The following is a 17,414-nucleotide window of genomic DNA, read 5'->3' on the forward strand; positions in this document are numbered from 1 at the left end:
TAATGCATGTCCTAGATAAACTTTAAATTTCTGTGTAAAAGTAAAGCTATCAAGTATTTGTGTGCTATATGAAAAAACAGCCAGTATTTAACTTATGTGCAAAGTAATAAACTAATTTTCACCCCTTGCATTGTAACATGATTTGTCCAGGAGCAAACTTACTAATTATTCTTTGCTTTGGTCTCCTTAATGACTCAGGCCCAATTTTCTTTACAAAACTTGCTCTACTTTCGTCTATCCACGTTCATTTTGTGCAAACCAAAGCGTTACTTTATAGTAGAGATGGTCACTGACCCCCGTGTTTTGGCAAAACCGCCCTTGCGTGTTTTGGTTTTGGTTTTGTTTTGCTATTTTTGTAAAAAATAAATTTTTTGGGTCTAAAATAACCTAATTTAGTGCTTCACCTGTTTCTTGGATAAGTGAGGTAATTCTAAAGCTAATAAACTATCTTTGAATATTGGCAATGTAGCCATCGTCTTTGGGTGTATATTACACCCTCCAATTGTAGTTAAATAGAAAAAAATCAGCCTGCATTGACTGTTAGTTAAATAGAAATGGACAAAGGCAGTTTGGTATCTGTCTGTGTATGACACCCTACCCTTATCGTGAAATTGACAAAACAGCAGCCTTTCAAGACTGTACGTGATATAGAAATGCCCCAAGTCCCTTTCCTATTTGGGGGTAGATTGCACCCTACACTTATACTTATACTTATTTTTTTTTGGGTGTGTTTTTTTCCCTGATTTAAAAAGACTATGTACTTTTACATAGGCTTTACCAGATGACGTACAGGGAAGATTACCATCAGGATTGGTGCCAGCACCTGCTTGCTGATCCTGCTCATATGTGGACTGATTTGAATCCATTTTAATGAGCCCAAAGCACTTGTAGTGCAAAATATTCAATAGATAGTGCTGCTAGATAAGACTTTCAACACCAGAAAAAATGTGGTTTCACACTGGGGAATATGGGACACCCCAAAGCACTTGTAGTGCAAAATATTCAATAGATAGTGCTGCTATATTATACTGTTTGCAGCCAGAAAAATTATTGTTTCACACTGGCGAATATGAGACAGTGCAAAATATTTAAAAAAAAATGCCTCCTCTATCCTCCTTTCTTCCTGCTCTAACAATTGCTTGAAGAATTGCTAGCAGAATTAATAATTCAATAATAATTGAAATAATAAGGTATACAATAATTGCTCTGTCCCTGCTCTACTACAGCCTGTGACCTAACCCTGCTCTCTCCCTCTGTCAAGTGGTCATGAATTGCTGTGGAGGCGGGTATTTATGCTTTTCAAATATCGCGAGAACCGAGCTCTGAGATCCGACGACGTCACAATGACGTTTTGCCTCGATTTTGAATCTGAATGGGTGGGAGAGTATAGTGGAAGTTCGGGCGGGTTCGGATCTCGGGGAACCGAGCCTGCCCTTCTCTACTTTATAGGTATCAATAATTCCTAGGAGTTCTATCTTTCCTCTGTCTAGCATCTAAATCTGCAAAAGATGTAAATTGACACAACTCGATCAAATCCACCAGTATTCACATATCCTTGCAGCTTGTTAATTGTGGAGCAAATAGACTAGAGTGTTTCTCTGTTCACAGCTAGGCCCCATACATATATTAGTCTTAATTGCAGCAAGAAGGGAGAATGTAATTTGACTGGTTGATAAGAAGCAAAATACAGGCTGCATACAGTCTTGGAATGAGAGAACTTGTTATGGTATGTTTAAAGTTCATTACTGCCCTACATTATCAAAATGTAAACATGATAGTAGAAGGGCATACATATCACTATGACCTTCTTGTACTTATGGACGTCAATTGTACTTTAAGACATACTATAATCAGCTGAAGACATACTAGAAACACATAAAACAATATTTGTTTATTGCCTATATTTACAGTTTACTGTGTGAAAGCAATAAATAAAATACTGATTTTTTTTTCTTAATTTCCAAAAATTTTATTATTTTTATGCTTCTGTAAACATATTATTTAGATGGAACTGTAATTATACTGTTCACATGTTCCCTAGTCCACCTTTTATAAACACTGAGAGGAGGGTTCAGCAGAGACAAGCATTATGTAAACGTTTGTTATGTAATCCTAGTTTGGTCAAACATAATAATGCTCAACATCAGAAAAGGTAACCAGTGCCAGTAGTACTGTGTTTTTGCTTTTATTTGATTTTGCTTTCAAAAATCAAAACTTGTTATGTGTGTGAATTAATCATTTGCTTTTTGATGTATGATGTGATGAAATGATAAGGTGTATGTCTTTATTGTATATTGATGTGTTTGTACAGAAATGCTTCACACAGAAACCACATTAAAAACATTGGTGACGGGACTGAAATGTGTAAAAAGGCAACTCCACACAGCAAGAGTACATAGTGTTTTTATAAAGAGTATACGGGAATCCCACTCATATTTTTGAAATAACCTGACAGACCTTTATTTATTCATTCATTTATCATTTTCTGTATTCATTACTTATATAGTAGTTGCTGTAACAATTGCTTAGCTTCCAGATTGTAGTGACTATATAATTATAAGGAGCAGGCACCACTACAAGGGGAGGCTGATAGTAACTCTTCTTGTTGGAAAATACTTTTTGTGAAAGTATGTGCAGTGCAGAGCTTTAACTTCAAATTTTAGCGCCTGGGGAGAAATGAAAATGCTGCCAATGATCGCATCTGCGTAGCTTCTGTTTGGTAGGGACACATAAAGTGAGTGTAGCATAAAACTAAATAAACTATTTGACATTTTACTCCAGTAATTAAACGATATCTTTAAAATAAACGGTAAAAATCGAGAATTTAACAGTAAATGACCTAAATTGATATAAAATGTTTATACATTACCTATTTTTCTGTATATATCCTAACTTACCTAAGGGGCATTTTTCTCTGCCATGGCTTGATCATTTGAGTGCTGGGTGCATATTCATCATCATCATTTATTTATATAGCGCCACTAATTCCGCAGCGCTGCACAGAGAACCCATTCACATCAGTCCCTGCCCCATTGGAGCTTACAGTCTAAATTCCCTAATATAGACACGCACTCACAGAGAGGGAGACAGACAGACAGCGAGGGAGAGACTAGGGTCAATTTTTTATATCAGCCAATTAACCTACCAGTATGTTTTTTGGAGTGTGGGAGGAAACCCACGCAAACACAGGGAGAACATACAAACTCCACACAGATAAGGCCATGGTCGGGAATTGAACTCGTGACCCAGCGCTGTGAGGCAGAAGTGCTAACCACTAGACTGACATTCTTACAGTGACCAAGTGCAACTCTGGTTTGAGCCAGACCATTTCTATGAAGAGGATAGGGTATAGATGACTACCTGCAGTCACCACTCATGCTGTGAGCAGAGTTCAGGCTGCCTCTGTTTCACTGGAACAATTGAAACTTGTTTTGGAAGTTATGAACAATAGTCAAAGAATAGCACAAATTTATTTTTTGTGTTGGCTTGTGTTGGTTGAAGCTGTAAATATATACAGTTGTTTGTTTCCTTCCATCAGACTATGAGGCACCCGCAGTGTTGTCCTCATTAACAGATTATTAGAAATCACTGCCTTACCAATAGAAAGGGAATATAAACTGTGTAAAGGAGAGAACTGACACTGCATTACTCAGAAGAAAGGGTGCAATCATCAGAATAGTGACTCAGTAGGAAATATGTGGGCCTATCCTTTGTTGAGGATATGCATTTTATTCTGTGGGTCAAGAATAAGGACCCAAGCCTCGTGTCGGAGCTCTGATTGGCTGGGGTCAACACTGATCATATGAGAATGCTGCCTACACAGTTTGTGTACATGCAGCAGGGGGGGGGGGGGGTTCTGTATTGAAACAAGTAGGTTGCATAAGATTATATCATATATGGGAAGTAATTGAATGTAGCACACGTATGGAAGCGTATGGGGTTGTTGTAGCAGCACAGATTCCATATGCCATACTGGTATACTGAGCTTCCAAAGCAGAGAGAAGCACCAGTTCTTTCACAGGTTAGTGAAAATTATTATTTGTTAACTATAATAATCACATCCTCTGGTCTATAGAGTAAATACGGCTTCACTGTTTTAAAGTAGCGAAGAACCAATGGACTAACAGGCACGTGGATTGGGAGAGAGTAAGTTATGGTCTGATCTTATTAGTGGGGAAAAAATGTTGGTTTAATTAATGGGAGCAATGTTTGCTTAATTAATAGGAGCACAGTGCTACTATGGCCAATCAGTATCAAATAGTACTGCTTAGCTAAACAAGACACAGTACTAGTATTATCAATTTGGGCAGTGCCTGTATAATTGATAGTAAGCAATGTCAATATAATCAATGGGGACAACACTAGTATTATCTGTGGGGGGTTATTACTTCCTGTTGTCATACTTGCCTCAAGCAGCAGAAAGGTGAGAATCCCTGCTGATTTGGAGACTATACAGATCATTTTAAAAAATATGTGTAGTGTAATGTGCCTATTTTTTCACAATTGTATTTTTTGCACTAATTATATTATTTTGTACTTGGTTATCTGCCTAGATGTCGAAGGCTGTGGAAAGAGCTGGGTGGATCAGGGTTTCCTTGAAGAATGAGCCCTAATCATAGAATCACTTTATGCCCAAATGCGCATGTGAGATTGTTAGGGTAATTTTGTTTTCATCTTGTTGGGTGTGAAGTTTAAATAAGTTTTAAGTGGTGTATAGTGTAGGGGTGTTCCCACCTAAGAGGGCATCTGTAGTTTCTCTAACCTCCCCCCCAAAATAAACACAATTTTTTTGCACATCCTTGTCGGGGGAGGAGATATCGGCCAACACCTTTATAGGGATGCACTTTGCACCTGCCAGCATAACCCACCCCACCCCGGAAAGTGTTTTTATATGCACAAATACTGATATCATAAAATCTTCAAACTAAGGTGGCACATGAAATTTTAAAAACATTTCACTATAGATACTAGAGATTTTCACTGACCCCCTTGTTCTGGTTTTGGTTTTGGATCTGGATAAACTTTGTGTTTTGGTTTTGATTTTGGTTTTAGTTTTGGCAAAACCGCCCTCGTGTGTTTTGGTTTTGGTTTTGGATCTGCATTTTTTAGAAAAATAGCTAAAGTATGCTGAAATCACATAATGTTGCTCGCTTTTTGTTCCTACATTATTGTTAACCTCAATAACACCAATTTCAAGTCATTTGCAGTCAATTTTTACCACCTCCAAGGTCACAATATTATTTTCATACACTTTCAAACAAAGACTGCAGCAGTTTGTGCCAGTGATAAGAAGGCAATTGTCATGCCTGGGTATAAGACCAAAAAATCCACCTCTTATGTGTGGAATTATCTTTACCCAAATTCTGACAACAGTTGTCTAACCATTTGTAGCATTTGTAAAGCTACAGTCAGTAAACGTCTAGGATCCTCATGCATGTTACGCCATTTGAAGCAAGTTCATGGAAAGCTCTTGGGAAAATCAGAAACTTATGCTAAAAAATAGCAACAAGCAGCAGTCCAGCATCAGCTACCTCCCTTCTCTCATCTAGATCCTGGCACCTGCAATCTACACCCCCAACACCTTCATCATTAATATCCTCACAAGTGATGGGAGTTAGTCCTGCATCCAAGTTGCTAATGCGAGATAACTCCTCCCCTGTCCAGGACTCCTCAGAAGAATCCTTGAGCATTAGGCCCACTGCTGCTGCTCCTGCTGCTGGGGTTGGATCTTCAACCTAGAAGCAGACCAAGTAAAAGACTACTTAGTAGTTTACAACAATTGACTGTTAAACAATCTGTAGCAAGTAAGAAAGCAGTCACCCAGTTGCAAAGCGGATCACAGACGTAATGGCGACTATGCTAGTATTAGATCTGCGTCCAATATTCACTATTAATGCAGCTGGTGTTAGACAATTACTTGAGGTCTTGTGTCCTCGTTACCAAATTCCATCACACCATTTTACTAGAAAAGCTATTCCTCACCTCTACCAGAAGGTTCGTAAAAATGTACTTATTTGGCTACAAAATGCCATTCTACCCACTGTACACTTAACTAAAGATATGTGGACAAGCGGAACTGGGCAAACTTAAGTTTATAAGACTGTGACAGCCCACTGGGTTGGTGATTCGCCTTCACCAGCAGGGACAGCAGCAGCATGTACCCAAGTATGTCACATTTTTCAGAGGCAGGCTACTCTGTGTATCATCTGCTTCACTAGGAGGCTTATTATTATTATTGTTATTTTTATTATCGTAGATTTGTAAGGCACAACAGTGCTCACCAGTGCCGTACAGTAGGGAAGACAAGGACATACATAAAACAAGACATAGGTAAAACTAGAACAGACAAGGCAGACAAAATGAATGGAGACATGAAAACAAAGGGTATGGAGGACCCTGCACATTAGAGAGCTTGCATTCTAAGTGAAAGAGGACTCAGCTAAAACAAGAGGAGTGAGTGTGGCTCAGAGTGGAGATTTTGATAGTTGTGAGGGTTCTTTAGTGTGAATAGTGTTATCGAGCATAAGGTCACCTCTAAAAAAGAGATGGGTTTTGAAAGAGCATCTAAAGATTTGAAGGCTGTGAGAAAGTCTGATAGAGCGTGATAGGGAATTCCATAAGTGGGGAGCAGCACGGGAGAAGTCTTGAAGGTGGGAGTAAGAGGTGGTTATCAGAGACGAGACAAGGCACAGGTCAGAGGTAATACCGCTGACAACCTGATTGAAAAACTAAGGGATGTCATTGCAACAGGGCTTATCCTGCTTGGACTTTCTTGAGGATATGTGATTTCTGATAACACCACCAATATTGTTAAAGCATTACAACGGGGGGAATTCCATCACATTCCCTGTTTTGCTCACACTATCAACTTGGTGGTACAGAACTTTTAAAAAAAGACAATGACATGCAGGAGATGCTGTCTGTGTCCCAAAATATTTAGGGTAATTTTCAGGATCCTGCAACAGCATGTAGGAGAATGCAGCAGCTGCAAGAAGAATAGAATTTAAGGGGAATGTACTTTAGTCCAGCGCAGTGGAGAATTCTTTCTGTGTTGTGCAAGGTGCTGAAACCACTCAAAGTAGTCCCCTGTGAAGAGAGTGAAGTGATTCCCCTCATTAGACTTTTTGAAAAGCAGCAAGAGAAATTGAAGGAGAAAATTAAAGAAAGCAATTCCGCTAATTATGTTGGACATGTAGATTAAGTACTTTATTCGCTTCACCAGGATCCAAGAGTTATCAATATCTTAAAATCGGATCATTACATTTTGGTATCTGTGCTTGATTCTAGGTTAAGAGATATGTCTTTTCTTTCTTTCCATCTGACCCAGATCTCAAGAGATGCAATGAGCTCCTGGACAGCAAGCTGACAGCTCAAGTGGTACATGACACAATGACGTCTCCTCCTTCAGTTTCTCTGGAAATTGTTGCTAGGAAAAAACTTAGCTTTCCCAAGACACCCAGTGGTAATGCAGATGAGTCTGCACAACATTTTGACATTTGGTCTGGTCTAAAAGAATTGCCCAAAAATCGTGACAGCTCTTCCGTAAAATGAACTACAAATTCCATGAGGAAGGCAATTACCGGAAATTACATCAAAGTATACAGACTTCTGTGATGATGGATTCCAGTGGAGATGAATTAGTATTGTTTGAGGATAATGTACACACTGATGAGGGTGAATATGATGATAGTGTAGATTGCAGGTGCTGAGATCTAGCAGAGAGAAGGGAGCTAGCTGATGCTGGTGTGCTTGGTAATATTTTGGGTAGAATGGCATGTAGGCAATTTTATGTTTTTCTACAGTAAACTTTCACCTTTATTAGAGTGGTGTTTTTTTCTTTAAAAAGGTAAATGCTTTTTATTTACATTTTTGTTTCCCTGACTTAAAACCACTATGCACTTGAACATAGACTTTACCACGTGAGGTAGAGGGATTAGTATTATCATGACTGAGACTGGAGAGTGACAAGAACAATGTCACCCCTCCTGTTTCTGTATGAGCTATGGCACAGTAGAATATCACTGGAGACTTTTGAGAACACTGACAGCCCTATTATTACAATTTCTCTTTTAGCACTGAACCCTGCCACCTCTCCTGTTTTTGAGTGAACTATGGTACAGTAAAATGTAACTGCAGATTTAGACCAAGACTGCCAGCCCTGTTATTTCTATTTCAGCAATGACAATTAGCAGTGGAACTCTCCTCTTTGTGTATAACCTATATAACACCGTACAATTTGACTGCAAATTCAGAAGACCAAGCCTGCTAACACTAGTATTTCTATTTTAGCAATGACAATTAGCAATGAAGCAATGGAGCTCTTCTCTTTGTGTGTTGACTATATATCACTGTACAATTTGACTGCAGATTTACACCAAGCCTGTCAGTTCTAGTATTTGTATTTCAGCAATGACAATTAGCAATGGAGCTCTTCTCTTTGTGTGTTACCTATATAACACAGTACAATCTGACTGAAGATTTAGAAGACCACCGTGGAGGGCGGTACTTAGAGAATCCAAAAATCGCGAGATCCGACGACGTAACAATGACATTTTGCCTCGTTTTCAATTCCGAGGGCGCACAAAAGTACTCGGATCTGCTAAGTTCGGGTGTGTTCAGTTCTCGGGGAACCGAGCCTGAGCATCTCTAATAGATACTGGCAGGCTTAAATGCCTAAGGGTCAAGCCATTGTGCTACACCTGATTTGCTTTTACCAAGGTCAGTTAGGTCTTATAAAAAGTTTTAGAGTAAAGAGATAGCTTTATGTTTAGGTGGTCTCAGTCATAAGAGGACATCTAAACGGTATTCCAGTCAGTTTCAGAAAAAATTGTAGGAGTAGAAGTTTGTGTTATCGTCCAAAAGTCATCGCCTCACTGTGCGTACAGATGTACTCACACCTGCCTGCTGCCATTCCTGAGCAAGCTCTGCACTAGTGGGAGTGGCATTAATCACAATTTTGCCTAAGAACACAGCCATGAATAAAGAATGGTACCAAAACATCCTCCAAGAGTAACTTCTCCCAATCATCCAAGAACAGTTTGGTGACGAACAATGCTTTTTTCAGCATGATATAGCACCTTGCCATAAGGTGTGTCGGGATTAGAACATCAAAATTTTAGGTACATGTCCAGGAAACTCCCCAGACCTTAATCCCATTGAGAATTTATGGTCAATCCATAAGAGGCGGGTGGACAAACAAAAGCCCACAAATTCTGACAAACTCTCAAGCATTGATTAGGCAAGAATGGGCGGCCATCAGTCAGTAAGTGACCCAGAAGTTGATTGGCAACATGCCAGGGTGAATTGCAGACGTCTTCAAAAAGAAGGATCAACACTGCAAATATTGACTCTTTGCATAAACTTAATGTAATTGTCTAGAAAAGCTGTTGACACTTATGAAATGCTTATAATTTTACGTCAGTATACCATAGCAACATCTGACAAAAAGGTCTAAAAACACTGAAACAGCAAACTTTGTGAAAACCAATACTTGTGTCATTTTCAAAACGTTTGACCATGACTGTATGTTGAAGCTGTAACAAGGAATGGGATTATATAGCTCCCATGCCGATGTGCGGGATTGATGAGCAGATAATTTAAAGTCATTATCAATGGGGTTCAACAAGTTCTGAAATCTAAAAATAAATTGTTTAAAAAATTCTGGATGAACGTTTTTTTGTGTCATTTGTTAGTGTGTCATTTGATGAATCAAATTCTATTTGAACTAATATTAGGAAACACCAGATTAAACAGATACTTAGTAATAAAGATCTTTACTATACAATTTGTATAAGCTTCCTGTAAGTGAGGTCTGGTCATGCAACATTCATCATGTCTTGAATTTTAATATATTTCACCATCGGGTACTTGTGAATGTTGGTCAGTGCATACTAACTATGTAATGCTGTTTAAATACTATGGTACAAATTGCACATACATATGTGCTGTAACCCACAACAACCAATCAGATAGATCAGTCTGGTGAACTTTATACTGTACTCATGACTAGTTGCCAAGGGTTACAACACATTTGTGCAATTTGCTTGTGTGGTTAAATAAACATTTATCTGTCATTTTATTGCAATGAGTACATAGTAATTCCTCTAAGTAGAAAATATGATTAATTATTAAATGGGGTGTGAATTTTTACAATATAGTGAACAAGGAAGATTAAGTGGTACAAGCAGTTGTTATCTGAAAGAAGTTCTATGTAAGACAGTCAGATATGAAGTAGTTATAGCTGTGGGAGCTGTTTAATCATGGTAATCATTTTAATCATTACAATTTATAGACGTTTAAATCAATAATTTAATGCCTCCAGATAATATGGTGAGCTATGTGTATTACAGTGATCGTCATTTACTTGACTTTAATGCAGAGGCTGGTCACTGGGAAGTGGGAATCGCAGAGGGATCTTTCCAGTCGCTGACACAGCTTTGGACTTTGCTGCCATTCCATAATATGCACTTCTTTCCTCAGATTATTCACAGAGAATAAGGAAAGCTGCAAGTGAATCGTCTTCACATCCACACACAGACTGGTAGGTTATGAGGGGGAGAAACAGCAAAACAAGTAAGAAGTTTCAGTATTTCCATTAAGACTTGGTGTACTCTGCTGTTAGATCCATCTTAGGTTTATAACAATAGCATAAAGGGAATATTTTTCTAAAACAAACAACAAATTACAAACACATTGGTGTGAGTGACTTATAAGATGGTACCTAAAACATATGATCTATCTGTGCTGTTTATATGTAGTGTCATCCCAGGGCTTGTCTACACCAACGTGTTTCAATGTATTACATTATTGTTATTAAGCATGTTTACACCTATGTGTTGAAGTTATGTAGTACATTAAAATGTTTCATGTTGCAGTTACAAGTCATTAACTAATGGTTTTCTATTCATACTTTTGAACTGAGACCTTCTCAGTGCATAAAAAAACATTGTTGTTGCAAACAGTGGTACGGAGGATCTCTAGCTGAAAATATCAGAGAATTAAGTTGTGATTCTAGTGCCTGTTACAAAGTGCACTTTTATTTTATCCCATAATTATGTTGCTTTTTCTATAATATGTGTATTAGATTTATTATCAAGCTATAATAGTCACCGTCCTATTTGAAACCTGAGACTGTTGTTTTAGAGAATAGATCATCACTTCAAAAAAACAAATCTTCCTTAGAAATTGTTTGAGCTGTTTATAAATATATGCTTACTAGGTAATATGAGCAAAACTAGCATGTTATTAATAATATCTATGCAGATAGTAACTAGATTATTAGATTATTAAATAATTTGATATGAGAAATGTTGACTGTAATAGAGATTCTCACGAAGAGACATATTTAGGAGAAGCAGCCACATGAACGTTAGGGAGTAAATGAATATTAAGCATAAATAAGCTTGGTGTTATTAAAGTGTAATAACTGATTGTCTAATCCAGAAGTATAATCCAAAAGTATCTAAAGTTTTATAAAAATAAGAAGATAGGGAGCTCAGTGTATAAACAGTGCTGTGCAGCTGGAACTTCTATAAAGAGCGCTCTCCCCCTCCTCCCATAAAACAGGTGTTTTATAGCAAAACTAATTCAGGAAATATAGGAGTATTGTGACACATTGCTACATCATGAATACATTAAACCCTCATTTCTTATCTTCCGACATCCCCACCATCATCATGGATGATTTCAACATTTCCATTGTAATCCACATTACACTTGTGCTTTCAAACTACTCTCTCTAATTTCCTCCCTCGGCCTCTCCCAGTGGACCTGCTTCTCTACTTATCAGGATGGCCACTACCTTGATCTCGTTTCCTCTAGACTGTGCTCAGATTCTGATTTCCTTAACACACCTTTCCCTCAGATCATCACCTTATCAGTTTCAAGCTCTTCGCCAGTACTTTAACCTCTCTGCTGTCAAACTCCACCAAGCCTCCTCATACCCGCAGCAATGTTAGCTCTATTCATTTTCATAATGAGATTTATGTAATTCCGCACAAGGAGCAGCACCTTCCTCTTTACAGTGTTCATACAGACAGTCCCTGAATAAAACCCCATTCGAGGAGGTGCTCTTCCAACAAATAACAGAGGTACAACTAAAAGTTGGATAAAGGCAAATGAGCACTCCAGTTCACTAATTTACAATTTTTCTTATAAGCACAAAAGATTTATCTTTAATATATTTTGTATTTCAGATATGTATTGGTGAAATATTAAGAAACATAGAAAGAAGTGTAGCAAAAGGAAATACCATAGACTCATGTCTGGGCATAATAATATCGATGGCATAAATTAATAGGAGGCATTGTAGATAATTAGGAGGACATTCATCCTTAGCGATATTATTATGCCCAGATATGAGTCTATGGTATTAATAACGGTGAATGTAAAGAGAATATAGGATACTTATATGGTAGTCCTGTAAAGAATAAGGATATATTTTAATTTATACATTATTATTAGCCTAATATTATAGATTGTGGATTGTCACTACAGATTTAGGTGTAAATGTATCAAGCTGAGAGTTTTCCGTCAGGTTTGAAAAACCAATCAGATTCTAACTATCATTTATTTCGTACATTCTGCAAAATAATAGCTAGAAACTGATTGGTTGCTATAGGCAACATCTCCGTTTTTCAAACCCGCCAGAAAATTCTCAGCTTGATACATTTACCCCTTAGTGTGATATAAGATGTTGATGAAAGTTTTTAGCATTGTGAGAAATTAATAAAGATTGATTATTGTGGAATTACTACACTGACTCCTATTGAAACATATCTACTTATCCCCACTAAAGGGTTTGATTATTTTAATTTTGTACTTTATTTCCTTTTGCTATACTTGTTTACCATTTCACCAATACATATCTGAAATACAAAATATATTAAAGAAAAAAGTTTTGTGCTTATAAGAAAAATTGAAAATTAGTGGACTGGCTCTTTTGCCTTTCTCCAACTCTACCTCTATTCATTTTTAACAGTTTTCCACTTTCTCTCACTTATCTCTACATTCTCTTCATCTGATATGGCAGTACCTCATTTTCACCAACCCTAGCAGCAGCCTTTGATCAAGTGGCTCCAGTGATTCTTCATACTCTGCATCGACTTCAATGTCGGCCAAAGCAAACTAAAGTAACACAAATAAAAAATAACATGATAGGGTATATACCTAGACCGTCTAGAGAAGTGCTATAGCGGGTGAGACTGTTCCACATTATTTTTTCCGTTCTGTTACGGATTAAGAAGTTTTCTTATAGCATAATCTTTTCACTAGGATCCTAGTTGTTACAATTACAGTGTACTGGCCAGACACTTTTTTCACTTCTTAAGGAGATATAACATATCTGAATCCTAAGTGATAATTATATTAGTAGTGTACAGATTTCTGTGGCTGATGTTTACATGTTTTTTTCTTTATTAATATTTTATGTTTGTTTTTATTGTTCTAATAAAACACATATATATACTTCTTACAAGATCCACCATCTTATGTTTTTATATTGTTTGGGATCCCCCACTTGGAACATCCTATCATGTTACTTTTTATTTCCATATAGGAGGTTGGCATCCTCAAACAGCATTGTGACAGAAGTGGGATCCTTAGATTTATATACTATTGTGGATGTTTTTTTTGTTGGAGCGCAATTAGTCTGTTTTGTTGTTTGATAACTAAAGTAACACAAAAGCTTCAAAAACTTTCTCGTAAAGCAAAACATCACTGGCGTAAATCTCAGACCTCTAATCACTTCCTCACATATACTGCTCAATGGAATAGATTTGATCCAGCGCTAATAAACCGTACCATGTATATGTACTAAAATGTCTAAGTGATGGAGGAACTGACCTGATTATGATTAAAATTTATATTTATTATTATGATGGCCAGATGCCATAAAATAATATAGTACAAAGATTAAAAACACATCAGATAAAACCCATATAGATATAGTACATGACAAATAAGTCCTCAGTATATAGGGTAGACAGCATATAAAATCTGACAACAATTGCTGATTTTACCCCACAAACCTGCTGCCTAGGTGCAATTCTTGACTCAGAACTATCCTTATGTTCCCCACATCGACTCTATACCTAAATCATGTTCCATACATCTAAAAAACATTTCCAGAATGCGCACATATCTCACACAAGACACTGCAAAAACTAAATGCACTCATTATCTCCCGCATTGACAATTGCAAATATATCCTTGCTGGTCTTCCCCGAATTAGACTCTTAAGCCTACAATCTGTTTTACATTGCTAATCAACTTTTTGTCAGTCTCTACATTACATGCTTATTTTTCACTGAATCCAATATAATTATTTCTACTAACATATAAATCCATCAACAAAACTGCACCAACATACATCTCCTCACTTGTCTCAAAATATCACCCAGCTCGACACCTCCGTTCTGCATAAGATCTGCGTCTCTCATCTACCCTCATTACCTTGTCCCATTCCCGATTACAGGACTTTTTTCAGGGTGCATCCATATCGTGGGTGCACCCTTGCACAATAAGACTTTCCTCTAGTCTTCAAACCTTCAAGTATTCTCTGAAATCCCAACCACCCTCTTAACCTCCTTAGGTTACCCTATTACCATTTCTTTACATAGTTCACACAATACAACAACCCTTTGACCAACATAGTTGTGTGACTGAATCATATAGCCCACTAAGCACTTTTTACCTTTGCAATCTGGCTGGACCAATATGCAATATGTAGCACGTAATCTCATGTATCCAGTTCCCATTGTTCCATATATTGTAAGCTTGCGAGTAGGGCCTTCTTATCTCTCTGTGTGTCTGTAGTACCCGGTATTGTTTTATTACTGTTTTTGTAAAGCGCTACGGACTTTGCTAAGCTATATAAATGAATGATGATGATTGAACACCTCTACTTTATTGGAATGTTAGATATATCACTCATGTCACATGAGATTTCATTATCTTGAGTTAATATCCATTAGGACTCAGGTTCCAGTAAATAGTTATTAAGGGCTATCCAAGTTCACATTGTCCGTACATCATAAAATGTAGTTAGTCGAAAAATGTACTTTTCTCTGTACAGTGTGCTTATTGTTCAAGGATGTAGATTAAACAAGTCCATATAAAGCAATTTTATTTTTGCTGAGGTCTGCAAAATAATCATCGTTGGATTAGGCTTACATGTTTGTTTAATTACAATGTTTCCTTTTTACTTAATGTGCATCTCAGCTAAGGTTTAAACAAAATGTTAGGTACAAAATAATGCTACTCTTTTTTTTTTCCACCCATAAGTAGTGGCACTTAATTGTATCAGTAGTATATATCACATTATTCATAATAGATACTGAAGCTGACTTTGTCATGCCACCCTCTGATAGCATTTGTGCTATCATATATTTGTTTCTTCAGTATCGCTATTACTGTCTTCATTCAGTTCCCATAATAAATTACCAGCTTCTTGTATCCTCGTAACACCTTTCTTACCAAACTTACAAAAATAATTACAGAGTATAGGCAAAATGAGTCAGTAGAATGACCCCTAGAACCATTAACAGGATTCTTCCCATGGCATATTGTCACAGACCTGAGTTTGGAATAGACGTCGAAAACCCTGCTCTAGATAGACTCACCCCCAGAGAGGTGCGGAGTCTAACGGTAGAGAGGTATTCACCAGGGATCCCCGCATGGGAATATGGATTTAGCTGCTCTCTAGCCGCAGGTCGCGGTCCTCTAAGGGAGAATAGAGCAAGGTGAGATGGAACCGTGGAGTGGAGAAGGACTGCTGGACGGTAAGTGCAGAGGTTCAGGAGTGCGGCAGTGAACCAAAGCACTGAGGTCCTTAGAAAGTGAATAACTTGAGAACTGGACCGATGATGAGGTACGAGGTTCTTGCAATAATACCACAGGTCTTGATCGTGGAACAGGTAGCACAGGATACCAACTGAGAGGTGGTGAACTGCAGAGAACTGATGCATTGAGATCCCTGGAAAAGGTGAATAGCGTGAGAACTGGACCGCTAATGAGGCACGAGGTTCTTGCAATAATACCACAGGTCTTGATCGTGAAACAGGTAACACAGGATACCAACTGAGAGGTGGTGAACTGCAGAGAACTGATGCACTGAGATCCCTTGAAAGCGGATAGCTTGAAAATGGGACTGATGATGAGGCACGAGGTTCTGCAATAATATCACAGGTTTTGATCATGAAACAGGTAGCACAGGAAAACAACTGAGAGGTGGTGAACTGCATAGAACTGATGCACTGAGATCCCTGGAAAGCGAATAGCATGAGAATGGGACCGATGATGAGGCACGATGTTCTGCAATAATACCACAGGTCTCGATCGTGGAACAGGTAACACAGGATACCGATGTGCAGACAGGAGCCAGACAAAAGAGCATCCTAACAGGTAAGGAGACCTGAAGAGCTGGCAACTTAGTAGAGAAACAGGTGCTTTAAATAGACAGAGCTGACAAGCAATTAGCTAATCAAGAGAATGCAGGGAGCGAGAACCAAGAGAAACAGGTAAGAACAGTGACCAAAATGCAGGTTAGCTGGTGCAATGTGTGACACATATTAAATACTTTTAAACCAGTTTGCTGTATCCAACTATGAAAACCAACCATCATCTCCTTCTGAAGCATCATCTTCTGTTTTCTCTTTGTTGAACCCAAATTTTAACTCAGCCACTTCTGCCATATAATGTTCTATTATTTCTTCTGATTTAGTATCATTTAACAAGTAAGTGCAACACTTGGTCCCACTATATACTTTCTAATGTCATCCAGTAACCTCACATTGCTGCAGATAAATAACCTATAACATGCCTGTGCTTGATCAACTCTACTTTTATTGCTTGCAATTCTTTGTTAATGTATGAGAAAGTTTCATCTTATGTTTCCATTATGTTACCAATTAAATTTCCCAAATCTCGAATCTTTCATACATCGTTTTCATGGCTGGGGGCCACAATATCTATATTTGCATTTTGTTAATAGATAAGGTGATGAAGCCATTAGTTGGGGTAAGGTTGTTATGTGCAACAAAGGAGCTTGGGCTATAAAATCACTGGTGGTGCCATGGGAGTGGGCAGGAAAATTATTGTGCTTCATTAACTTTCTGGTAATTTGGTTTTTAAACTGGATCTGTATACAAGTTCCCAATTGTGACCCTTGTATACTTAAATACATTTGATTTATGTCGGTTGCACCCAGAGCCTTTAGTTGCGTCAAACACATAACATAATCAAATGATGCATTATGTTTATGATACAATCTTAACCATTGTTAGGAGCCGCGGCGACCACTGGCACCGCCGCAAATCGTCTCCTTGACGACCGGGACGTCACTTCCTGCAGTTGGTTCGACCTTGCCAAGGCAACGGCCGGACTACATGTACTTCAAACAGCGCGCCCCGGCAAAT

At 38.0% G+C, this 17,414-nt stretch overlaps 1 protein-coding gene across 1 annotated transcript in view; it reads left to right on the forward strand.

The window, feature by feature from the left end:
• Positions 1-17,414, forward strand: part of SLC28A1 (solute carrier family 28 member 1) — an 80,474-nt gene that overhangs the window by 9,872 nt on the left and 53,188 nt on the right. The window contains exon 4 of the mRNA XM_075208406.1: positions 10,480-10,572. Coding sequence (XP_075064507.1) covers positions 10,548-10,572 — 25 coding nt within the window. The 5' untranslated portion in view covers positions 10,480-10,547. The remainder of the gene's footprint in view (positions 1-10,479; positions 10,573-17,414) is intronic.

Source organism: Mixophyes fleayi, chromosome 4 (assembly GCF_038048845.1).
Source record: "Mixophyes fleayi isolate aMixFle1 chromosome 4, aMixFle1.hap1, whole genome shotgun sequence".
Classification (NCBI taxonomy): Eukaryota; Metazoa; Chordata; class Amphibia; order Anura; family Limnodynastidae; genus Mixophyes; species Mixophyes fleayi.